This window comes from Acinonyx jubatus, chromosome E4 (genome assembly GCF_027475565.1).
Source record: "Acinonyx jubatus isolate Ajub_Pintada_27869175 chromosome E4, VMU_Ajub_asm_v1.0, whole genome shotgun sequence".
NCBI lineage: Eukaryota > Metazoa > Chordata > Mammalia > Carnivora > Felidae > Acinonyx > Acinonyx jubatus.
The window spans coordinates 59,144,694-59,171,711 of NC_069395.1; the positions used below are offsets into that span (position 1 = coordinate 59,144,694).

The 27,018-nt window shown below is 37.0% G+C and overlaps 1 protein-coding gene across 2 annotated transcripts in view; it reads left to right on the forward strand.

The window, feature by feature from the left end:
• The window catches only part of FMN2 (formin 2), a 393,129-nt gene that overhangs the window by 109,042 nt on the left and 257,069 nt on the right, over positions 1 to 27,018 (forward strand). For both annotated transcript variants that reach the window (XM_027046367.2, XM_053209733.1), the window contains exons 4-5: positions 2,904 to 3,051; positions 11,978 to 12,033. In XM_027046367.2, the coding sequence (XP_026902168.2) occupies positions 2,904 to 3,051; positions 11,978 to 12,033 (204 nt within the window). The remainder of the gene's footprint in view (positions 1 to 2,903; positions 3,052 to 11,977; positions 12,034 to 27,018) is intronic.

The window sequence follows — 27,018 nt, forward strand, 5'->3', positions numbered from 1 at the left end:
CTGCTGCTGTTCATACTGACAAACCATCTTTTTACTTCTTTTTTATCTGCCAATTCTGTTAGTTCAGTTAAGTGGCTTTTATGTAGTCATCCTAGCATTGTCAATTGCTAGGGGAGATTTGTAGGACCTGTGTGCATACTTCATGGGCTGAAGGAGTTTTCAGTCAATTTGAGGAAAGATTAGATGCACTCAGTAAGGTGTTATGCCACCATCCTGGATGGCATACCGTTACTTCTCAAAATGAATGGTGGCAGGGTGCTGTATCAGTGTTCTGATGCATGAGTGGTCCATGTGAGGTGGAACTTCAGCGAGACTTTTACTGAGAGATTACATTCCATAATGAGGAGAACTGGGGAGTTATGGTAATGGAGTGAAGTTTGACTTAGGGAACATGGAGGGATGGATTTGGGTGGGTGGATGAGAGTCATATAGAAAAAATTAAATGCTAGGTTGAAGAGGTGGCATTTGTAGGTGTTAAAAAGCCACAAAAGAAATTTGTGTTTTGCTTATTTTCTGCTAGTAGAGCTCTGCTATGAAGGAAGGGTTTTGAGATTACCATCATAGCATTGTGATATATTACAATACTGGAGCGTAGCTAAAAAACCGGACTGAACCGAATTTGTTGTTGTTGCTGTTTGTTTATATGAAGTTTTATAAAGTGCTTTCAATATACTTTGTGTTTTGGTGAACTGTGCAATCCTAAAGTGAAACCGTTTATCCCCTTAGTTGTTGCTGCCTTTTTCATGTGGCACAAAGTCAGAGGCTGAGTGAGTCTGTTATTAGGATGATAAAGCTCTCTAGGCAAGAGTTGCTTTGTCAGGGAACGTATAGCTTGCTGCCTGGGTAGGTGCTTGACTACACTTTCCATGAAAGGTTTAGGTATTGCAGAAACGAAAGAGGCAGGATTCTGTGCCTAACGTTTGGCAGCAGGCAAGGAGACATTTTCCTAAAGCAGTGGCTGGACGCACCGCTGTCAGAGCATCAAGCCTTGACATCATCCCTCACCCAAGTCTTACTCTGTTCTTTTAAGAATGAGGATATTCTCTGATATTTTTGTCAATCCTTGTAGACGGAATTACTTCAGTTTCACTACTGTGATCTCATTTCCAACATCATGTTAATTAAACAAACTACTAATTTCACTGGCGAAAAGCTATTTCTGACACGCAGTAGGCTGAAAAGCAAAGCCTTTGCTGTCGATCAAGAGAGGAATAGTTGAATGGGGCGCTTGGGTGGCTCAGTCGGGTAAGCGTCTAACTTGGACTCAGGTCACGATCTCACGGTTCATGTGTTTGAGTCCCACGTCTGTGCTGACAGCTCGGAGCCTGGAGCCTGCTTTGGATTCTGTGTCTCCCTCTCTCTCTGCCCCTCCCCCACTTGCACTCTGTCTCTCTCTCAAAAATAAATAAACATTCAAAAAATGTGTATGAACAGTTGAAACAGTATGGAAAGCTGAAATGCTTAGCCAGGTCTTCAATGTGACCCTTATGTAATACTAGCCAAATCCAAGAATCTGAATTCTCAAATAGGGCCAGTGTCTGTAAAGTTAAAGCTTAAACTACAGATATATACACTGTGTCTTACTGTCTATGCTGAACAATAATTTGTGAATTTATTAGATTAATTTGTTAAATGCATTATAGAAATGGCAATGCCTGTCCTGGGTTAACTCCATTTGCTTTATAGTCTCAACACAGTGGTTACAGTACGGTTTTTTGTTGTTGTTGTTTGTTTTGTCTTGTTTTTCATTTGCTCTTCACCTCTACAATACTGTTATTCTCTTTGTTTTACTTTAGGTTGACCATAAGCTATAGGCAAATATACCTACAAGTAAGGAAAATATCATGGAGAGAACCTAGGGCATGTATATTTTGAGTGCATGCATCCTAAAATGGTTAAACATGTTATTCCGAAATCCTAATGAGAAGTTTTCCAAGGTGTTTATAGGCCTCAAAGTGGCCTCCTTTGTGAGATTTCCACTTTGCTTCCTGGCATTAGGTGTAGTTATGAGCCTTCTCATTCTGTCCAGATTCTGTTAGTCTTCAGCTGGGAAGCACTTTCTTTGCCAGAAGATCCCTGTCCAATTTTTTTACTCTTGGCAAGTTCATTTACTTTTTCGTGGTTTTTGTCCCAAACATTTTGAAGCCTGGGCCCATGATAAGTTGGTTTCCTAGGCTTTTTGTTGTTGAAGGCAAGGAAGCTATTATTGTTCTGTGGTGCCCAAGTACAGCCTGTCCTTTGACTTTGCCACAAGTGTTTAAACAGATTTTAAAGGGACATCATATTCAAATGTCTTAAAGATTCTAGTTCAGGGAGTTCTCTGAATGTCTGGATTTTCTGGTCTTATATTTCCTTGCACATGAACATGGAATCTCCACCACAAAAAAAAATTATATTTTTCTATAGAAAATAAATTGAGATGTGCCTGGGTGGCTCAGGCAGTTCAGATTACAACTCTTAGTTTCAGTTCAGGTCATGATCTCATGGTTCATGAGATTGAGTTCTGATTCAGGCTCTGTCCTGACAGCGTGGAGTCTGCTTGGGATTCTCTGTGCTAGCCCCTCCCCCAGGTACTCTCTCTCTCTTTGTCTCAAAATAAATATTAAAAAATAAATAAATTGAAAAAGAAAGAAAAAGTTGAGACAAGTATGGTTATGAAATTGAAATAATTGTGTGAATGAATGTTGCCATTATGAATCTACATTGGATAGTAGGCAATGCTGTTTTAATGTTTGATACACACACACACACACACACACACACACACACCCTGCATATGTATGTATAAGATAAAAATGATGTTGTAATGTAACAATTAAAAAAACTTCATTTTTTCATGATTGAATTAAAATAGCTTTACATTTTATTTTTTTTTATTTTTATTTAAAAAATTTTAAATATAGCAAGATCAACTTTACACCTGGGCTGCAGTCAGCCAACCCACTCACTCACTGGATTACACAGAAGGGCAGTTTCCCCGACGAGTCCCACCTGTTCGGCCACCAGCTACACCTCCTGATGAAGAACACAGGTCTAAGGATGTTGAAACAGGTAGGAGCCCAGAATGTTCTAAAAGTGTGTGATGTAAAGTACTGTGCAGTGCTTACTGGGTACTAAGTCTTAAATTTCTCTTCTGTATTTCTTAGATTATGATCTGCAGCTAACTCAAACAAAATCAGTAGGAGTCTTGTTAAATTGAAAATTCTTATGCTCCACTTTCAAGGCTGCTGAGTTAGAATTCTAGGGGATAGGGCACTGGAATTGTCCAGTTATTATCATGTATATAAAAGTTTGTGAATTACTGCTTCAGGTGGCCAGTGGTAGCCACCACCTGAGGTTGAGGCTCCACATCCTGATTGGGCTGAGAATACCAAAAGGAAATTTCTGTCTATTGCCTTCGAAGATGGTGGCCACCTTACCTCTCCACTCTGACTCTCTTCCTTTATTGCCTTCCTTGTGCTTTTCTTGATCCTTTTCTTAACTTCAGAGATAATGGGGACATAGAGATACAAGTTTCACTAAATCTAAATTTTGAGTAATCTTTTAAAAACTGTACAGTGTTCAAATGTATCTCAAGATTTTTCTTTTTGGTTGTTTTTCTCTTTGCATCTTTTGTTGTCTTTTAAAGTATTTTGTATTATTGGCTGGGAAGATAGAAAGATTAATGTCAGCTTTATATGGAGGCTGAAAGTGGGAAAGCACTTTGTATTTGTCTTAAGAATTAAGAATCACATTTGTGCAGCAATGTTTTATGAAATTTGGTTGTTTAATTCCTTTCTAAAAAGTTTTCAGTTTGGTACAATAAATTTCTGACTTCTCAGTAGACTGATCCATAAGTGGAGAGTAAATTGAAGGGCATCATTACTATTCAGATATCTATCTATCACCAAATTTTCCTAAAATAGTAGCATGAGTGTTAGAGTTAAGAATTTTGATTTTCCCCCACATTGACTTATAGAGAAAAAGTCATTAGAAACTCAATTTGGACTTGTAATAACAGAGTATAGCATGAAATATCATTTACCAGCTTTGTAACCTTGGGCAAATTTCTTAATCCCTGTACTCAGTTTCCTCATCTGTCAAATGTCAGTAAGAATAGCATCTACTACATAGGGCTGTTTTGAGAATTATATGACTTAATGCATGTTAAAGCATAGAATTAGCATCCAGAATGTTGCATTGGGCTTGGTATAAGTGTTTGCTATGGTTATTATAATTATTTTCATTATTTCACATCATTATTTATTACTTCCTCATGAGTTCCCTTTAAAACCAACAATAACCCACAGTGTTAAGGATTTTATTCTAGGCTCTTTTCCAAAGGTCTGCAAAGCAAACTCAGTGTTTATAATCCTGTATTTACCCTAGTCTCTGGAGGGATGCACTTATGTCTTTCTTCCTTCTACTGAAGCCCAGAATGGGGGGCCCACACCCAACCCAGAATGACCCTTTTTTAATGTCAGATGCTTTTGAAACACTGCTTAGTGTTCACTCAATGGACTGTACTCCCTAAAATGAGCAACAAATGAAAGATAGGAGGTAGGAAATGTTGTTCCATGTAGGGCTCTGAATTTCTTATAACACAGTACAGTTGATCAAGGGCCAAGGTAGATTCCTTAATGCAAATATCTTCAGAGATGAAGGGTTCTAACATGATGGCACCTGAGAATAAAGCAATTACATAAAAGTGTATTTCGTTTTAAAAAGAAAAACACAGGGGCGCCTGGGGTGGCTCAGTCGGTTGAGCGACTTTGGCTCAGGTCATGATCTCATGGTTCATGAGTTTGAGCCCTGCATCAGGCTCTGTGCTGACAGCTCAGAACCTGGAGCCTGCTTCAAATTTTGTGTCTCCCTCGCTCTCTGCCCCTCCCCCGCTTGCTCTCTCTCTCAAAAATAAACATTGAAAATTAAAAAAAAAAACCACACAACTAAAAGTATTGATCCTGTTAAGTACACTGTATTATTCATGTTAAAAGTTACATTGATTACTTGGCAGGAAATAGCCAGGTATAGATACAGAAGAACTAAATTACAGTTTCATTGAGAGTTCTCTTAATAGTTGTCCATGTCCTGTGTTTTACATCATGATTAGTGTGGTATTTTCATTTTATTCTTCTCTAGTATGTCTTTCTCCACTTTTCTGAAACATTTATATTCTCTTCTAAAATTTTAAGGTACTTTAAAAATGTTATGAAATATTTTATATTATTGATTTTGTATACTGGAGGAGGACTAGATTGAAAGGTAGTGATAATATACATTTTAGTTTGGTAAAAGATAATAGTTGGAATTGATACTAGGAAATTTGTAACTTAGTTTTTTCTTTGTTGTTTGGTGTAGCTTATAAAATGACAGAGAAAGTAATTTTTAATATAATAACTTGTATCCTTTTAAAATATGCATTCTTGAAGAGGATGATGGGGGTAAGTAGAAAATAATTTCATGTGGTGATTTGTTTTTCTCCAGTTGATCTGTTATAAACCTCAATAGCTATATAGCTTTCTTTTGTTCAAATGATATAATGGTACTTTTCTAAACTTTTCCTGCTGTGACTCCATGGGGTATTCTGATTCTGGGGCCATTTATTAACTATTTGCAGTACACTTAATGACAATTGCTATACATTGTTTTGTAGTGACATCATGGTGAAAGTCAGTATTTGCAACATGTGGCCCCTTTCCATTTTAGTTTAAAAGAGTTCAATGACTTTATTTTCTTTCTGAAGAAGAAAGACTTTCAGTTACATTTTAGAAAATCGAAAACTTGTGGGATAACTGGGTAGCTCAATTAGTTGAGCAGCCTACCCTTGACTTGGCTCAGGTCATGATCTGATGGTTCATGAGAATGAGCCCCTATTGGGCTCTGTGCTGACAGTGTGGAGCCTGCTTGGGATTTTTTCTCTCTCTCCTTCTCTTTGTGTTCCTCCCTCACTTGTTTCTCTCTCTCTCAAAATAAATAAGTAAATACACTTAAAAATTTTTGAAACCTTGTTTCTTGCCTTTTTTTTTTTTTTTTTGGTCTTGGGCTCTTTTTAATATGTATTACTAATTCACATCTCCAGCCAATTCAGATTTCTGTTGCTGCCTCTTCTGCTTTTCTCATGCTTCTGACTTAATTTTTTGTAATCCCTTCTGTGAGGGAGGTTTTTGTCCACCTTTCATATATTGATGAAAGAACCAACTCTCCTAATGTGGATTTGAGTTGCAGAGGTCAAGGTAAGGCCTTGATTTCTCTTCCCACCAGTGATATGGAGAAGGGAATCTTTTGCAGTTGGCATTTTTGTCACAGATCAGCATAAGGTGTGAAAATTGACCTTTTGAAGTCTATAGAATGCCTCCTGGAAAGATAAACCTAGCTGGAAAGGAAATTGGGGAGCATTGTTCTGCAAAATTTGGTGGCAGAAACATTGATAAGAAGAAAACCTTTCCATTTATCTTGTTTTCTCTTTCTTCTATCTCTCTTCATTTTCCTTTACTTACATATATAACACCCTCCCCCCCCTCCATGGTTGTTTGTTCTTCTGGAGTCCCACGACATTTTATTCATATCTCTATCATACAAATTACTTATGCATTTTAATTTATCTGTTTATGTATATTTGTCTTTGTTGAAGACTCCCAACATTTCAAGACCTTTGGGCACACAGTATATGTTTAAATGTTTAAGTCAATAAATTAAGATCTTTCGTTGAAAAAGATCTAAATAACTATCTACTTAGCACATAAATGCAAGCATTTGAGAGAGTTTTGTGTGTGTGCTGAAACAGCCCATGGACCGTTTTCTGGGCTCAATACCAAGTTTCAAAAGCTATTCACTGGATTCACAGAAATCAAAGAGATTATTAACTTTAATTTTCAAGTTTATGCATAATAGAGGCACGATGTCTAGATGTGTGTGGGGACTTATTACGTCTTTGAAACACCAAGCCCCGTATCTTTCTTTGAAAATGTGAAAGGCCAAGTAGAGTAGTATTTAGGAAGGCAGTTTGGGGGACAGAAATCCTGGAGGAAAATATGTAGAAGAAAATCTGGTAGAAACATGGTAGGGACTTTTTATATAGAAATCCTAAAAATCATGTTTACATGTTAGCTGAAAGGACTGCAACCCACCTTTGCTCCAGAATAGATTTGAAGGCGTACAAAAGGAAGACAAAAGAAAATAAATTGAACTGAAAGAAATTTAGGATGGAACAATAAGATGAAGCTGAAGTCAGCTAGTATACAAATATACTTCAGAAGGACTTGTAGTTTTCAAAGATAGTTGGAAATTTTTCTTTAGGTTTAAAGTAGAAAGGGAAATGGGGACAATTCCCTAATGATCCTCTGTGTGCATGAGGTTAAAAGCGACAGTGTCTTTTCTGGACTTTTATATAAAGAAATGGTATTTCTGATGGTTCCTAATAAGAGAGATTCTGTGTGCTATAATGCAAACAGTATCATCAACTCATTTCCAGGAGTAGTCTGAATGCTTTAATACACATTCAGTTGGGAGTAATGCAGAAATTCTATAAATGACCCAGGAAGATTTGATAGTGTTCTATTTCTCAGCTTCCCACTTGATCAAGGGATAAAATGTACCAGAAAAGATTGACCATGTCTCCTATAGATAATTCTTCTGTTATGCCCAGAATTCGTGATCCCCAAAGACCACTAGGGAGCCGAGTCCGATGCAAAAGCAAAGAGCCTTTATTCGAGCTAGCTCGAGCTCAATCCCCTACCTGCACCGACGCAGCGGTGAGATACCAGGGAAAGAGAGCGAGTTTCAAAAGGACAAAGGTTTTATTGGGGCCTGGGGGCAGTTGGTGAGGTAATGGCTATGGCCTCAGCCGATTGGCTGGGGAAGGGTCCTGGGGAAGGGTCGAGTCCTGTTAGGCAGGTGAGGGGGGTGGTTACTCAAGGGGAGGAGGTGTGGTCAAGGTGAAGGACACAGAACAGGATGGAGTCGGCTGGTGTAGGCCCGCCCTTTCACTTCATTTTCAAATTTATTTTTTTGTAGTTTTGGCCTGCATTTCTCTCTTATATATGCAAGCTAAATATTGTGTGTCAATGTTCTTTGTGGGCATTGAGGGGACATATCCATACCATGAGATACTCAAATAAGCGGGACATAAGGTTGTTTCTTTTAGGAAAATTACATGTTTAACTCCATCTCCATTTGTGGAAGGACATAGTATACCAGAATTAAAAGCATCTGGCATATATCAGGCAGCTAGTCATAAATTATATTATTTAAGTTTAATAAGTTCTTTCTCAATTAAATTGACTAGACTTGAATCAAATTGATGTATTAAAGAAACAATATTTTAAGAATTTTACATAAGTGCATTTTATGTATTTTATTTAATGCATTTTATGCATTATAATTATGCTATAAAACTCTTTAGAGACTGTTTAATTCCTTTTTAGAAGTCATACTTTATGTTTTAAAGAGGTGATTTAATTTATTTTCCATTCATGGCAGAAAGGCATATCCTACTCATTTTCTTTCTCTCTACAAATGTCAAACTCATCCAAGTATGTTTTGTTATGCAAGTCTTATGCTTATTTTGTGATGATAAAGAGATTGTTTCTGAAACATATTAGGAATTATGGGGAGCCCAGAATTTTAGATTGTTGATTATTTAGAACACTTAAAGTTTTGTCAGGAATGTTCTTTCTCCTACTTTGCTTCACAGTAATAGTTTTTAAACAGTCTAGTTACTGAATTCTTAAGAAGGGTGAGTGAAAGAGTTGGCAGTTTTAAATGTACCTTTCTTTGAGAGAGCTGTTTCTGGGTTACTCTTTAAAAAGAACCGTCTTGGTTGATGAATATGTAATGGGGACTGTCAGCTCCAGATCTAAGTGGAAGGCAATTCCCGAAAGCCCCGGATGCTGGAAGAGGGGAATATTGGTAACAAGTGTCATGGGATTTTGTAACAGAGGTGATCAATCTAAGAATGTTAGAACTAAGTGGATTTCTTAAATCTACCTGCCCAATGACTTTAGCCTTGAGTAGCTACTCAGAAACCAGCTTACTTATCTATCATTTGCAGCAAACATGCCATTTTGTTTTACTCAACACTTAGTGTCATCTCTCATGCTTCTCTTTATTCTCTCCTAACTATGCCTGCTTTTGTTTTTTCTCTTTCTTATTTGTCTTCTCCTTAACTCTTATTTTTCTTTTCTCTTGGCTCTCTTTGATTTTACCTTTGTTTTGCAATGCAGTTATTCTGTACACATCTTTTTCATCTTAAAATCTTGACATTCTAGAATTCCTATGCCTCATTTTATGATTCTGAGGAGAGTGTTTTTTGCCATAACTTTCCCTTAGATGTTGTAACACACTGATTCAAAGAAATAAGAAGTAGAGTGGAAGGGAGGGGGTGGGAGAATGAATTCAGTCCAGGTGTTATTTATTTATTTATTTATTTATTGACTGACAAGCATAGCTTTACTTTTTAAAAAAAATATATAATTTATTGTCAAATTGGCTAACATACAGTGTGTGCAGTGTGCTCTTGACTTGGGGCAGGATTCCCATGGTTCATTGCTTACATACAACACACATCTCGACAGAAGGAAACTGAAAGTTTGGGAGGAGGAGGATTCAGGAAAATGACTGAGTTGTCTTTCTAGTTCATTGTTCTGGTATGCATTCTTTACCACCAGAACCCAGAAATTTGCTTTTTTGGGCAGGTCACCAGGTCTAGAGCTATAGGGAAAAAGGTAGGAAACACTGTATGTGTTTCTAATGCAAAGAACTGTTGGTGTTCCATTGGGTTCTCCCTGCACTATCAAAATAGGAAGAAGAGAAAGAAAAGCATTTTCCATCAAAACAAAGCCCCAGGATTTTATCTAGAGTTTGTTGAGTTTGGGGATTTGTAGGTAACTAAAAACAAAAGTGTTCCAGCATTTGTATTTGCTTTATATTAACTGCTGATTGGCTTTGTTTTTAGGACCCTTATTCAGAATTGGCTAACTCTGGTGTTAAGTTCAGAGTAGAGATTTGTCAGGATAAGAAAGAAGAATCATTTTTTATTACTTGAAAAAAATACAATACTTGTCTGGGAAAATGCTTGCATTTTAAGGCCACTTGTTAATGTTCTATTGCCGCAGTGACATCTGTCGGTGACTACTTCATGCTCTTCTCAATGATTTTTGTTTTGAAAGATGCACCCCTAGCTGAGGTGCAGGAAGTAGCTAAAGGCAAAGTGATATCTATGTTGCCCCTTTTAAGATTCTTACTCCCCTTTTTCCTTTCCCAGGATACCTCCTTTCATGGTTTAATCATTCTTTTGATCACTTCTTCCATTCACTCCTATAATTACTGGGCAAATACTTTAAGCCCCTACCGTGTGCCAGGCAGTATTCTAGATGCCAGGGACAATAGAGGGAAAATGACAAAAATCCCTGCCTTCACAGAGCTTATATTCTAGTGGAGTAAGAGAGATAATAATCAGGAGGCAAACAAGTGAGTTATGTAGTATATTATGTGATGTTCCATGTTAAAGAAAGTAAGAGACAGAATGAAAAGTGCTACAGTGGATCAGATCACCACTAGGTTGATCACCACTAGATTGCTAGGAAGGCTAGGAAGCCCTAGGGAAAGAGCAAGGCAAGGGGGACATACAGATATCCCACTATAGCAGAGACCCTGTGGAGGGAGTATGGCAGCATGTTAAAGAGCAGCAAGAAGACTGCTGTGGCCACAGGAGCAGGTAGGGAAAGGCAGAAGTGGTCAGAGAGGTCAGGGACTGTGGACAAGTGAAAGAAGGCCAAGAGCCTGTACAGATGCTGTGCTTTAATTTCAGGGAAATGGAAACTTTCAATGTAGTTTAACAACATGTTATAGAATTTAATAACAAGCCCTTTTTTTTATCTTTCTAGAGCATTGTCACATGTATCAACTAGAGTGCTGCTAAATTAGGAATGTCTAAACTCTCCTCAAGAGTGACTGCTCTTTCTTGTCAGGAGTCTGATCTGCACGCTAGCTGTGGTTGGGGAGACATATGACAGGAGAGAAACTCTAGTCTTCCAGCTTCCCACCAATTACTTATATTCTGTGTCTCTGATTTTTCAACTGTAAATTGTCGATAATGGACACAATGAGTTGTTTTCAGACTCTACTCCATGGAGCACTGGGGATTTCTGAAGGCCCTTTTGTTTTTATTTTTTGTTTTACAATGTTCATGCGAGGTTCACTTAGAAGAAATTGTCCCTTAGCTTGAAAAGTAAGCCTGGAATTTGTTTTCCCTTAGGTTTTCCAGCATGAATTTACAGTCTCATAGACTCTTAAATGACAAATAAAGGAACAAAATCCTTTCAGAATCCTTTATTACTCGATGGTAGTACTCATTATCTCTTATTGAAATTAGAAGGTAGGGGGCACCTTTGTGGCCCAGTGGGCTTGAGCGTCCAACTCTTAATTTCAGCTCAGGTCAGGTAATGATCCCAGGGTTGTGGGATTGAACTCCATGTCGGGCTTCGTGCTGAACGTGGAGCCTGCTTAGGATTCTCCCCCCCCCCCCACCCCGTCCCTCTCTCGTGTGCTCTCTCTCTCTCTCTCAAATAAGAAAAAAAAAGAAATTAGAAGGAAAGTTGTCAATAGATAAGACAACTGAATCCCATCCTTCAAGATTGATGAGTTCTATCATTGTACAGACTTGCGCTAAGTAAATAATATAAGTGAATGTTTCAACAGGTATTTCCTAGCACAAAATAGACGCTAGCAGTTGAGAAAAATAATTATGATTGGTGTGTTGAAGAAGGGCATGAGGTTATTCTAATTTAAAAAATAATGACATGAGCATTAGTCATTATCTGTGTTATATATGCTGAAAAGTAGTCATGTCTTTATAATACAGAAGTATAATTGGAAGATAAACTGGATGTTTTTGGTACTTCTGGTTAAAGATATGCTTTAGTTAGTTTTGTCTTCTGATTGAGGAATTGGGAAATTTCTTCTTTAAGATACTGACTCTTTTTCTTTTTCAAACCAGAATCTCAGTCTGCTGTTTTGGAAACTCCAAAAAAATGTTCAGATGCTGTTCAGCAGGTAAGAAGATCTTTTTTTTTTTTTTAAATTTATTCATTTAAATTCAAGTTAGTTAACATATAATGTAGTATTGGTTTCAGGGGTAGAAGCCAGTGCTTCATCACTTACATAAAACACCCACTGCTCATACCCAACAAGTGCCCTCCTTACTACCCATCACCCCTTTAACCTATTCCCCTACCCACCTCCTCTCCAACTATCCTCAGTTTGTTATCTATATTTAAGAGTCTCTTATGGCTTGTCTCACTCTCTGTTTTATCTTACTTTTCTTTCCCTTCCCCTATTTATCTGTTTTGTTTCTTAAATTCCACAAGAGTGGAATGATATGGTACTTGTCTTTCTCTGACTTACTTCACTTAGCATAATACCCTCTATTTCCATCCACGCTGTTGCAAATGCAAGATTTCATTCTTTTTGGATCACTGAGTAATAGTCCATTGTGTGTGTGTGTGTTTGTGTGTGAGAGAGTGTGTGCCACATATTCTTTATCCATTCATCAGTCAATGGACATTTGGGCTTTCTCCATAATTTGGCTATTGCTGAAAGAGCTGCCATAAACATTGGCATGCGTGTGTCCCTTTGAATCAGCATTTTTGTGTCCTTTGGATAAATACCTAGTAGTGCAATTGCTGGGTCATAGGGTAGTTCTATTTTTAATTTTTTGAGGAAACTTCATGTTTTCCAGAGTGGCTGCACCAGTTTGCATTCCAACCAACATTGCAAAAGGATTCTCCTTACATCACATCCTCTCTGACATCTGTTGTTACCTGAGTTGTTAATGTTAGCCATTCTGACAGGTGGTATCTCACTGTGGTTTTGATTTGTATTTCCCTGATGATGAGTGATGTTGAGTATCTTTTCTTTTTTTTTAATATATGAAATTTATTGTCAAATTGGTTTCCATACAACACCCAGTGCTCATCCCAAAAGATGCCCTCTTCAATGCCCATCACCTACACTTCCCTCCCTCCCACCCCCCATCAACCCTCAGTTTGTTCTCAGTTTTTAAGAGTCTCTTATGCTTTCGCTCTCTCCCACTCTAACCTCATTTTTTCCCCTTCCCCTCCCCCATGGGTTTCTGTTAAGTTTCTCAGGATCCACATAAGAGTGAAAACATATGGTATCTGTCTTTTTCTGTATGGCTTATTTCACTTAGCATCGCACTCTCCAGTTCCACCCACGTTGCTACAAAGGGCCATATTTCATTCTTTCTCATTGCCGTGTAGTGCTCCATTGTGTATATAAACCACAATTTCTTTATCCATTCATCAGTTGATGGACATTTAGGCTTTTTCCACAATTTGGCTATTGTTGAGAGTACTGCTATAAACATTGGGGTACAAGTGCCCCTGTGCATCGGCACTCCTGTATCCCTTGGGTAAATTCCTAGCAGTGCTACTGCTGGGTCATAGGGTAGATCTGTTTTTAATTTTTGAGGAACCTCCACACTGTTTTCCAGAGTGGCTGCACCAGTTTGCATTCCCACCAACAGTGCAAGAGGGTTCCCATTTCTCCACATCCTCTCCAGCATCTCTAGTCTCCTGATTTGTTCATTTTGGCCACTCTGACTGGCGTGAGGTGATATCTCAGTGTGGTTTTGATTGGTATTTCCCTGATGAGGAGTGATGTTGAGCATCTTTTCATGTGCCTGTTGGCCATCTGGATGTCTTCTTTAGAGAAGTGTCTATTCATGTTTTCTGCTCATTTCTTCACTGGGTTATTTGTTTTTTGGGTGTGGAGTTTGGTGAGCTCTTTATAGATTTTGGATACTAGTCCTTTGTCTGATATGTCATTTGCAAATATCTTTTCCCATTTTGTTGGTTGCCTTTTAGTTTTGTTGATTGTTTCCTTTGCTGTGCAGAAGCTTTTTACCTTCATGAGGTCCCAATAGTTCATTTTTGCTTTTAATTTCCTTGCCTTTGGGGATGTGTTGAGTAAGAAATTGCTGCGGCTGAGGTCAGAGAGGTCTTTTCCTGCTTTCTCCTTTAGGGTTTTGATGGTTTCCTGTCTCACATTCAGGTCCTTTACACATTTTGAGTTTATTTTTGTGAATGGTGTAAGAAAGTGGTCTAGTTTCAATCTTCTGCATGTTGCTGTCCAGTTCTCCCAGCACCATTTGTTAAAGAGACTGTCTTTTTTCCATTGGATGTTCTTTCCTGCTTTGTCAAAGATTAGTTGGCCATACTTTTGTGGGTCTATTTCTGAGGTTTCTATTCTATTCCATTGGTCTATGTGTCTGTTTTTGTGCCAGGACCATGTTGTTTTGATGATTATAGCTTTGTAGTAGAGGCTAAAGTCTGGGATTGTGATGCCTCCTGCTTTGGTCTTCTTCAAAATAACTTTGGCTATTCAGGGCCTTTTGTGGTTCCATACAAATTTTAGGATTGTTTGTTCTAGCTTCGAGTAGAATGCTGGTGCAATTTTGATTGGGATTGCATTGAATGTGTAAATAGCTTTGGGTAGTATTGACATTTTAACAATATTTATTCTTCCAATCCATGAGCATGGAATGTTTTTCCATTTTTGTATCTTCTTCAATTTCCTTCGTAAGCTTTCTATAGTTTTCAGCATACAGATGTTTTACATCTTTGGTTAGATTTATTCCTAGGTATTTTATGCTTCTTGGTGCAATTGTGAATGGGATCAGTTTCTTTATTTGTCTTTCTGTTGCTTCACTATTAGTGTATAAGTATGCACCTGATTTCTGTACATTGATTTTGTATCCTGCGACTTTGCTGAATTCATGTATCAGTTCTAGCAGACTTTTGGTGGAGTCTACCGGATTTTCCATGTATAATATCATGTCATCTGCAAAAAGTGAAAGCTTGACTTCATCTTTGCCAATTTTGATGCCTTTGATTTCCTTTTGTTGTCCGATTGCTGATGTTAGCACTTCCAACACTATGTTAAACAACAGCGGTGAGAGTGGACATCCCTGTTGTGTTCCTGATCTCAGGGAGAAATCTCTCAGTTTTTCCCCATTGAGGATGATATTAGCTGTGGGTTTTTCATAAGTGGCTTTTATGATGTTAAGTTATGTTCCTTCTATCCCGACTTTCTCAAGGGTTTTTATTAAGAAAGGGTACTGAATTTTGTCAAGTGCTTTTTCTGCATTGATTAACAGGATCATGTGGTTCTTTTCTTTTATTAATGTGATGTATCACGTTGATTGATTTGCGAATGGTGAATCCGCCCTGCATCCCAGGAATCAATCCCACTTGATCATGGTGAATAATTCCTTTTATAAGCTGTCGAATTCGATTTGCTAGTATCTTATTGAGAATGTTTGCATCCATATTCATCAGAGATATTGGCCTGTAGTTCTCTTTTTTTGCTGGGTCTCTGTCTGGTTTAGGAATCAAAGTAATGCTGGCTTCATAGAATGAGTCTGGAAGTTTTCCTTCCCGTTCTATTTTTTGGAACAGCTTGAGAAGGAAAAGTATTACCTTTGCTTTATATGTTTGGTAGAATTCCCCAGGGAAGCCATCTGGTCCTGGACTCTTATTTGTTGGGAGATTTTTGATAAGTGATTCAATTTCATCACTAGTTATGGGTCTGTTCAAATTTTCTATTTCTTCCTGTTTGAGTTTTAGAAGTGTGTGGGTGTTTAGGAATTTGTCCATTTCTTCCAGGTTGTCCAGTTTGTTGGCATATAATTTTTCATAGTATTCCCTGATAATTGCTTGTATCTCTGAGGGATTGGTTGTAATAATTCCATTTTCATTCATGATTTTATCTATTTGGGTCATCTCCCTTTTCTCTTTGAGAAGCCTGGCTAGAGGTTTGTCAATTTTGTTTATTTTTTCAAAAAACCAACTCTTGGTTTTGTTGATCTGCTCTACAGTTTTTTAGATTCTATATTGTTTATTTCTGCTCTGATCTTTATTATTTCTCTTCCTCTGCTGGGTTTAGGCTGTCTTTGCTGTTTGCTTCTATTTCCTTTAGGTGTGCTGTTAGATTTTGTATTTGGTATTTTTCTTGTTTCTTGAGATAGGCCTGGATTGCAATGTATTTTCCTCTCAGGACTGCCTTCGCTGCATCCCAAAGTGTTTGGATTGTTGTATTTTCATTTTTGTTTGTTTCCATATATTTTTTAATTTCTTCTCTAATTGCCTGGTTGACCCATTCATTCTTTAGTAGGGTGTTCTTTAACCTCCATGCTTTTGGAGGTTTTCCAGGCTTTTTCCTGTGGTTGATTTCAAACTTCATGGCATTGTGGTCCAAAAGTATGCATGGTATGATCTCAATTCTTATATACTTATGAAGGGCTGTTTTGTGACCCAGTATGTGATCTATCTTGGAGGATGTTCCATGTGCACTTGAGAAGAAAGTATATTCTGTTGCTTTGGGATGCAGATTTCTAAATATATCTGTCAAGTCCATCTGATCCAATGTATCATTCAGGGCCCTTGTTTTTTTATTGACCATGTGTCTCGATGATCTATCCATTATTGTAAGTAGGGTATTAAAGTCCCCTGCAATTACCACATTCTTGTCGATAAGGTTGCTTATGTTTGTGAGTAATTGTTTTATATATTTGGGGGTTCCCGTATTCGGTGCATAGACATTTATAATTGTTAGTTCTTCTTGATAGATAGAGCCTGTAATTATTGTATAATGCCATTCTTTATCTCTTATTACAGCCTTTAAAGTCTAGTTTGTCTGATATAAGTATGGCTACTCCAGCTCTCTTTTGACTTCCAGTAGCATGATAGATAGTTCTCCATCCCCTCACTTTCAATCTGAAGGTGTCCTCAGGTCTAAAATGAGTCTCTTGTAGACAGCAAATAGATGGGCCTTGTTTTTTTATCCATTCTGATACCCTATGTCTTTTGGTTGACACATTTAGTCCATTTACATTCAGTGTTATTATAGAAAGATATGGGTTTAGAGTCATTGTGATGTCTGTAGGTTTCATGCTTGTAACGATGTCTCTGGTACTTTGTCTCACAGGATCCCCCTTTGGATCTCTTGTAGGGCTGGTTTAGTGGTGCTGAATTCCTTCAGTTTTTGTTTGGGAAGACCTTTATTGTTGAGTATCTTTTCATGTGTCTGTTAGCCACTGGATGTCTTCTTTGGAAAAGTGTCTATTCATGTCTTTTTCCCATTTCTTCACTGGAATATTTGTTTTTTGGGGTGTTGAATTTGATAAATTTTTTATACATATTTGATACTAACCCTTTATTCAATATGTTATTTGCAAATATCTTCTCCCATTCTATTGGCTGCCTTTTCGTTTTGTTGATTGTTTCCTTCGCTGTGCAGAAGAAGCTTTTTATCCTGATGTGGTCCCAGTAGTTCATATTTGCTTTTGTTTCCCATACCTCCAGAGTCACGTCTAGTAAGAAGTTACTGCAGCAAGGTCAAAGAGGTTTTGCCTGTTTTCTCCTGTAGGATTTTGATGGTTTCCTGTCTCACATTTAGGTCTTTCATCCATTTTGAGTTTATTTTTGTGTATGGCATAAGAAACTGTCCAGTTTCATTCTTCTGCATGTTGCTGTCCAGTTATCCCAGCACCATTTATTGAAGAGACTGTTTTTTTCCCATTCGATACTCTTTCCTGCTTTGTCAAAGATTAGTCGGCCATACATTTGTGGGTCCATTTCTGGCTTCTCTATTTTGTTCCATTTATTTATATGGAGTAAGAAGATCTTATTAGGATGTTGAATCCTAATCCCTTTCTTTCTTACTTTCTCTCTTACTTGTCTTCAAATTGTGACAGGTTCTGATTTTCTTTTTCATGTGCCAGCTAGCTGAGGCCATCCTTATTTCTCTGTCTTCAGGGAAATATAATCATGTGGAAGGGGATGTTGTCTTCCATTTAGGCTTTGACAAAAAAATCTACCTTGAAGTGGAAGGGAGTACAAGCTTTTTAGAAGCTGCATCATTCTGTATCTAGCCAAAGAGTTGGGCCTGACAGAAGCTGGGTCCAGCAGGACAGTTTCCATTCCAGACGTCACATGGAGATGTGCCTGGCTGAACTAATAGTTACATGGATGCGAGTTTGAAGAACTCGCCAGAGGTTTTCTAAAGTCAAATCATATTTTTAAGTTACTTTGGTGGATGAAACATTAGTTAGTGCCCGTTTAATTCCCACAGAAACCGTTTTTCTTTTACTAAAGAAGCCAAATTTTGTTTTTGTTTTTTGTTTTTTGAAATCAAAACACTGTTAAAGAAAAAAAGACTGCAAGAAAGGAAACATATAGAATAGTAATTGTAGATAGCAATTGCTCTTTTGGATACAAAACCAGTTTTTAAAAATGTATTTATACTTTCTTCCAACTAGTCTTTTGAAAATAACTGAGTTCTAGATATTATCAGTAAGAAGACTCTATCCTCCAGCACAGCCTAGTGGAAGGTGAGAAGATTCTCATCCAGGTTCAAGGCCCAGTTCTGTTTCTGGTTAGTGTGTAACAGCATACTAGGATTTCTGGGACATGGTGTTTTTCTCTGTCAAATTAAAGAATTTGATGATTTTTGAGAGCTTTTCCAAGTTAAAATTGACATCCCTTTTGAAAAGCAGCGTCCTGAATCATACATGAAGGTTGTGCTCCCTCTGGAGGAGCAATGAGAACATAACAGTGTTCAAGAACTACAATTTACTCATGCTTTAAAAAATACAGCTATGAAGTTACTACAATATTATTGAGACCTACAGTGTACTTTTCATTCCTGTGACTTACTTATTATTATTTATTTTATTTTTACCTCTTAATCCCCTTCACCTATCTTACCTATCTGAAACTAATATGTCAACTATACTTCAACTAAACAAATAGTAATAATTAAAAAATGTAGCTACATTGGCCATTGTTGTAAGACTAAAGATACTCTTTTTTTCTTTTTAAGTTTGTAATGTTATTTATGTTTGAAAGAGAGAGACAGAGTATGAGCTGGGGAGGGGCAGAGAGAGAGGGAGACACAGAATCTGAAGCAGGCTCCAGTCTCTGAGCAGTCAGCACAGAGCCTGACATGGGGCTCAAACTCACAGACCATGAGATGAAGACCTGAGCTGAAGTCAGATGCTTAACTGACTGAGCCACCCAGGTGCTCCAAGACTAATGATACTCTTCAGGATAGTGTCACAAAACATGTTTTTTCAGCTTTTTGTCAGAGCAGAGACCTACACAAGGCCAGGGCTTTTGGAGAGGGATGGTGTTCTGAGCTGATGCTTGTTTAATAAATTGTGTAATGATTAGCCAACAGTGATTGAGATGAAGAAAGATAAAAAGAGGCAGAGAAATAAATTCAAAAATAATTAAGAAAAATAGTGCCCTGAAAATATCCTCTCATTTTCTACAGCTTCTTTTATTTTTTATTTTTTATTTTTTTGAGGCATGACTAAGTTGTAATCTGATAATATGTTAGATTTTTCTAAATTATTATTTCCAGGGCATATACTATTGAATTTTTATTACATATGATAATGCCAAAGAAAGCCTCAACAAAACATAATTTATACTATAAAAATGATAAACATGCAACATTGCTGTGTGTGTTAAGATTCAAGTATCAATTCATGTATGTAAAATTATAGTGATTTTTCTATTTTTCTTGAGCTGTGAACCATGGTAAAATATATTGTAAGAAGCAGGAAACCCAATGCACTGGGTGTTTTACAAATGCCTGATGTTACAGCTTTGGAAATTCAGGGGTGAAATAGATTAACTTAAATTTCATATCTGCTTTCCTTATTGCCAGTGAACTCTCTATAAGCCAGAAAATACAATAAATTAATTGAGAGGAAGCAGTATTTGGAGAAACTGAGGTTAATTCCTCAAAAATGATTGTTTACTTTCTTTGTCATAAGTTTACTTATGGACTGGTTCTTTTCTTAGATAATATGTGTGTATTTCATAAGTGCTTAAAGTAAATGGTCGTCAAAATGATAAAAAAAAACTAGAATTAATTACCAATCTACTATGCATATACACTTTTACTGCATGATCTTATGCAATTCTTAAAATAGTCCTTTAAAGTAACTATTTTAATTCATTTAACTGATAGAGAAAAAAGATGTTTATAGGAGTTAACTTACTTAGAGTCACAAATTGATAAAGGTTTAAGAGCCAGGATTTGAATATATAGGTCTGTTTGATTTTATACCTCATATTTGCTGCACCATGATAAAAATTATACTTTTACATGAGCAATTGCCCTATGGCTATTTAATACCATTTGTGCCAAAATCATGACATTGTTAGATAAGTTTATTTTAAGTTATTCTATTATATTTACAATATATCATTTATAAGAGTCAAATATCAAGATATGTTTCAAAGGCACATATAGAGTCTCCTTAGTTTCCCCATACATTTTTAAGTTTTGGTATAACTTTGGTATGTTAAATTGTGCCACTTTTTTTTTTTTTTTTTTTTTGCTAACTTTAGTATTTCACTACTCTTATTTTTTAATTTTTTTAGAATGTTTATTTATTTTGAGAGAAAGAGCGTGAGCAGAGGAGAGGCAGAGAGAGGGAGAGAGAGAATCCCAAGCAGGCCCTGCACTGTCATCACAGAACATGATGCTGGCCTCAATCTCACAAACCATGACATCATGACCTGAGTCTATATCCAGAGTCAGATGCTCAACTGACTGAGCCACCCAGGCACCCCAGCATTTCACAACTCTTAAAACAACAAAAACAACAACAAAACAAAAAACAAACAAAAAACACAAAAGAGCAACAACAACAACAAAAACCTTACAATTTTATTTTCAAGTAAAGCACTTTGCTTTTTTCTACTTAGTCACTAGATGGCAGTTCTGTATCTCTGTATGTTACCCACTGCTGAAGGAAATGAGAGGTTTTAAGTCCATTTGCTCTGTATGAATGATGATCTGAATAGGCTTTCTGGTCCATCCCAGGCTGCCTGCATTATTCTGTGGTTGTAACGCGAGATCACTAGGACTGCTTAGTCAGAGGCGTGGAGCAGGTTTGGAAAGCACCCTGTAAATTTTTCTTCAGATGTGAGTTCAGGCACCTGTTCTCTCAATCTGAGCACACTGGAATTTATTGAATGAATTTTGACTTTTACTCTCTTCCTATAGTTAATAATTCTGAGAGCTCCATATCCCTGGGAAAAAAACCCCCACATAACTCATAAAGCCTTTTCTCAGCTAAAAGGAGGTGAAGGCTGTGGTGTTGCCCAAGAGTTTGATGCTTAAAGCAAATACAGCTGGTACTCATGTAAAAAAAACAAAACAAAACTATAGCTTTCTCCCTGAGTGCTTTTATTGATGGCCCTATGGAATTAGAGAAAGTTTTCAAATAAAACTACATTCTTTAGGACCTCATTTATTGATATTTATTTTTAAGTGATATGCTCTGAAAATCTGTCTAAAGAATTATTTCATAAAGCTGAAATAAGACTGTCTTTCAATTCTGTTTTATATTCTTTAGTATTTGAAATGCTATTTAAACTATAAACTCTTTTATATTCTAAAACAGATAATTATAATCTCTAAAAAATGTTCCTGTATGAAAGATTAATTTATGATAACAAAACTGGTTACCACCCAATTTTTGACTTATTTTTTCCTTCTGAAATTACAGTCAACCCTTGAACTACATGGGTTTGAATTGTGCAGGCTCATTTATATGTAGATTTGGTTCCCATAAATATAGTACTGTAAATGTATTATCTTTTCTTTATAATTTTCCTAGTAATATTTTTTTCTAGCTTACTTTTATTGTAATAATGTAGTCTGCAAAGCATATAACATACAAAATATGTGTTAATTGACTGTTTATGTTATCACTAAGGCTTCCAGTCAACAGGTTTTGGGGGAGTCAAAGTAATACACGGATTTTTACCGTGTGGGGGTTTGGTGCCTCTAACTCTGGTGCTGTTAAAGGGTCAACTGAACATATAAAATTGTGTTTTGAAACATCTTCCTGAAACTCATCACATCTTTCTAATGCAAATGGGCTAGTTTAAAGGTAAATAGAATACAATTTGATCTCTAAAAATTCTAGCTTTGGGTAATAATTGATAATATCAGGCAACTCAAAGTTAAGTCTCTCTACTCATTAAAATTTTTGTTAATAGTGAATACCATGTCTCTTACCAAGTCCTGGAAAATAAAAAGAAATTAAATAGTATCAGCACTCTCTTACCCTTTATGTTGTATGGTTTATATGCAAACAAATAGTCAAAAGTCAGAAAAATGCTCTGACTTGAGAAAACCAGCAAAATCCTATTTCAGTCCATTTTCAATTCCTTTGAAATTGGCTTAAAACTCTTTTCTTAGGTTCCTGCTCTGATCAGTGTTCCTTGGTCCCCTCAATGCCTAATTTGATTGTAAACTTATTTGAGGAATTAAATATTGTTTTCCATTGGTTCTCCTTAAAGTATCTGTTATAGTGCTCTTCTACAATAACGACTCAGTACAATTTATTATTTCAGAAACATCTTTATTTGGGAACAAATCAAGGAAAAAGATGTGAGTAATGTGAGGTAGCCTAGTTGATGGTTCTTGAGGGATTACTCACATGTGTCTTGGCTAGAAACGTTTAGAGAGTAAAAGAAGCATTGGTCAGATCAAAAGAAAGGTGTGGGTGAATGTGATTCTGAAAGGCTAATGATGGAGACATAAAAACAAGAAGCCACTTGAATTTTGTTGGAATGTATTACACATATCAAAGGGCTGGAAAAATTGTTTAATGTAAGTTCCTTCTAAACTCCAAGGCAAAAAGTAATATGAATTTCTATGGTTATTATCAACCCACAAAATCATGATTTAAAAGACAAGTAAATAACTAAAACATAAAGCAGAGTAAGAAAAATAGGGGTTAAAGGAGAGAGAGAAAGAGGCAGAGGGAGATGGTTGAGAGAGAGAGATGGTTGAGGGGAGAAAACATGGGTCATCTAGTTATCTGATGATAATTCTTGGGTGCTTGACACTTTGACCCAGTGGACCAGGGGAGGGGCAAGGTGGAAGGTGGTTGGGACTGACTGGAAGAGATGCAGGACAGCCTGGGGGTGGAGGCACTGACATTGAAAATGGGTAACATTTGGGCAAGATGTTAAGGGGAAGAAAGGATTTTTCTGGAAAATATATTTTCATTTTGTGGAAACTCCCAACTAGCTCAGAGAAAAATTTAGACATTTTGACTTTAGAAATAAAAACAGAAACTGTTCTATTAATTTTAAGAATGACAAGCAGTTAGCATCTGGAAAATGGTTAAAATTTAAGATGAGAATGTGAGGAATGAATTAGATATCACACTTTGTTTTCGCTTTAGGGCTAGGGCAGTAGGGCTCAGAGGTGAAATGAGGTTGTATCTTTGCTTTGTTGAGTGTTAGATGGTATAAAGCTCGTTTGTTGGACAACATGGTTGATATCCTATGGAGAATGGCAAATAGGTCAAGCAGCTCATCTGAAAGAATAGCTGAGCCCATAAAGTTCTTAGCTTATAAAGGTTGCTTATCCTTTATTGGACATCTGTTGAAGTACTGTGTGCAAGGTATTTGTGGTAGATATTGAAGGAAATGTAAACAGTTATAAGGTCCCAGGCTCTTCCATATACATGAAATGATTTGCAAGATGTAATATGATTCTGCCAAGGTGTTTGGTATATATTGTATTACAGAACTAAAACAATAAAAAGGAATATTTTTGAGGAATTATAATTAAGGACAGCTTCTTAGGAAGGGTGAAACTTAGATCAAGTCCTGAAAGTGATAGTTTTTGAACAGATGGAGGGAAGGAGAGTAAGAATTTCAGATGAGAAAAGAGAATAAAGGCACAAAAGTGAAAGTGAATGTGGCATTTTGTCAGGGGATGGGGTTTGTGGGGCAGGATATGACAGGCACCAGGTGACCAGGTGATGTAAGAGGTGACTCAGTGTATTCCTCAAGCAACCAGCTTTGCTTTTCCACCTCCTGGGCCTCTTTGGCCAGGGGCCTAGTCTTATCTGGATTGTTGTGATAGTCCCCAACAGGGTTCTGTACTTCCACTCTTAATCCTTTCCAATCTTTCCTCCACAAGGCCTTGAGTTATCTTTCTCAAATCCACATTTACTTATATCTGATATCTGCTGACACTCATTCAGTGACTGCTCCTAACATTTGAGAAAAAAAAATCAGACCCTCGAGACTGCAGGACAGGCTTTTCCTTACCATTCTCCGTCTTTGGATTTACCACCCACTATTTCCTACATTTTGTTTGTTCCAGCCTTAAAAATATCCTAGTTTTCTGAAAAATAGTCTAGTTTAGGATCCTTCATATCTGTCTTTTTATGTTTCTTTTATATTCCTAACCTCCCCCGCTTTTAAAATCGACTTAATTTCTATTTATTTGTTCATCTAAACTCATGTTAAACTTTACTTCCACTTAGACACTTTCTGAGACTTCAATCTAGAGAGTCATTTTGGCATCCCTACTCTGGGACCCACATACCTGTCTTCTTTTTCCATAATGGTTGACTTATGCGTGTCTCATAGACAGTTGAGCTCCCTAAAGCTAAGACTGTCCTTATTCTTTGTCTTTCCTCTATCAAACATAGCACCCGACATTTTTTAGGAGCTCAGAAAATATTTGATGAATAGCTAAATAGTAGGAGACCACACTGACTAGAGTGGAGGGTGCTTATTGGCAAATGGTAGAAAATTTGCCTCTGTTCGTACATAGTGGTTGAAGACGTGGGCTTTGGGTCAGTTTCCCTGGGCACAAATACCAGTTATTCTTTTAACTTGCAAACCTAAGCAAAGTATTTTGCTGCGCCTTAGTCTCTGTGCCTTAGTCCCCTCATCTTTAAACTTCTATCTCATAGGGGTTTTGTGACATTTAGATGCATTAATTTAAGTGCATTAACTTCAATGCATTAGTTTATGTGCTCCTGGCACTCAAAATATTAGCTGTTATTTTTTTGTCATTATTGTTGTTATATCTGGTTTTGCAAGTTGCTTTCATAATTGAGTTGACTCTCATTATTCATGGCTTCTATATTTGCGGAATATGTATCTGCAATATCTGTGGCCCTAAAATCAATACTCACAGGGCTTTCACGTTCATTTGTAGACATGCATAAAGTGGTGAACAATTTGAGTTACCCTACATGCACTTGCCCCGCTCGGGTGGAATAAGATGACACTCTGCCTTCTTGTTTCAGCTTGTGCTGCAAACAAGTATCCTTTTTGCAATCTATTTAGTGCCATATTTTTTTTTTTGCCTCATTATGCTTTTTGTTGATATCACTGTTTAAAAAGCACCCCCCTCCCTGAGCATAGTGCTGCACCTCTCTCTAGTGTTCCCAAGCACAAGAAGGCTGTGACATGCCTCTCGGAGCCAAGAAGGAGGACCAGTTATTAAACTCTCAATGTATCCGCATTGTCAGGTCAGGAGAATCTGAACTAAGGTACTTATCTGATAAAAGGAAAAGTAGCAGCCAAAGTTGAAATAATGGATTTGGTAACCATAGGTAGGGTAAAAATTGACTATAGTTCTCAAAGTGTGGTCCCTGGACCAGCAGCATCAGCATTACCTGGGAACTGATTAGAAATGCAAATTCCCAGGCCCTGCTCCAGACCTACTGAATTGGAGACTCTGGGGGTGGGTACTAACAATTTGTGTTTTAATAAATCTTCTATGTGATTCTGGTACACATTATGAGCCAATGACTTAGAAAAATGATTGAGAGATACTACTGTGCCTAGATATTTCTTTGGAAAATAAACCCCTTAAATTTAAGGAAAATGTCAGGTGATCACAAAGCAATGCTAGCTAACCAATCACGATACGGAAGTGAAGTATTGTTGGGAGAGAAAAACTTTGCAATAATCAGTATAGAGATGAAGACTAAAGATATAAAACTCTATGTGCTCTCCTCACATATACAGAGAGGATGGTGGGTTAAGAACAAAGTCTTGGGAGTTACTGTCGGTTTGGTACCCTACTCCCCCCCAAAAAAATCCAAAGGGGGGAACAGAGAAAACAAAATGGAAGGGAGAGAGTATAAAATTATAGGCAATAAGAACAGGAGGGGTTACTGGGAGAGCAGTTTTAGGAGAGCAACAGGGTTGAAACGCCGTTCTGCCACTCTGGCTAATCTTCTTAATCCATCCCATTCAATTTCCTCCAAGCTTTGTTTTCTTAGGAAGTCTTTAATGTTAGAGATTAGTTGGGTTAAAGAAGAAGGTGGTGAGGAGGTGGAAAACTGAGTTGCGCTTTATATCCACAGACCATTAATGAAAATGAAACTATAACAAGAGTGTTTTTCTTCCTTGCACTATTTGGAACTATATTAGATTATGGTCCAGAATGTTGCCACAACGGCAGCTCAAATAACTGGAGAGAAAATTCAGAAGTTGTGGGGGAACCAAAAAAAAAGCAGGTTCTCTTTGCTATTTTTTTCCCTCATTTTTCCTGACCCCCTTTATCAACACATTTATTACTTCTACTTTGGTTATCACTAATGATGTTGACTTTAACCTTCTCATCGATCAAATTCTTAACTACTGCAATGAAGAGATGTTAAAAGGAATACAGCCAATTATGAGTTTTAACAAATCCCTCTCCCCTCTAACTCACATTTCTCATCTAAGCAATAAAAGGATTGGAAGAGATTTGTCATATCCATTCCAGTTCAACAATATTATAATTTCAATAGTTCATCTGTTTCATTGTAAGGATTCCAGAGGTGCCATTTTAGCTTTCTGTGTGTGAAGCTCTTCTTTTCCATGATATGTTCTGCTTTAAGAAGACCTAGGTAAGTTATTTTCTACTTATCATATGTTCTGATATTCCCTCCTTTCTTTAAATTCCTTTTCAAACTTGAAATTGATGGTAATTTATTTTTGTGCATTATCTTATCTCTTTAAAATCTGGATTTCTTTTTCTATAGAATCATGTATAGCATGTATTGGCTTATTGTAAAACTGGAATGCCATTGTTCAAAAACCTTAGAATGTTGTTTAGAATTTAGATCATGAAAGAGAATTTATATGCTTTTGTGAAGAGTAGGATTTATAGTTTATAGAT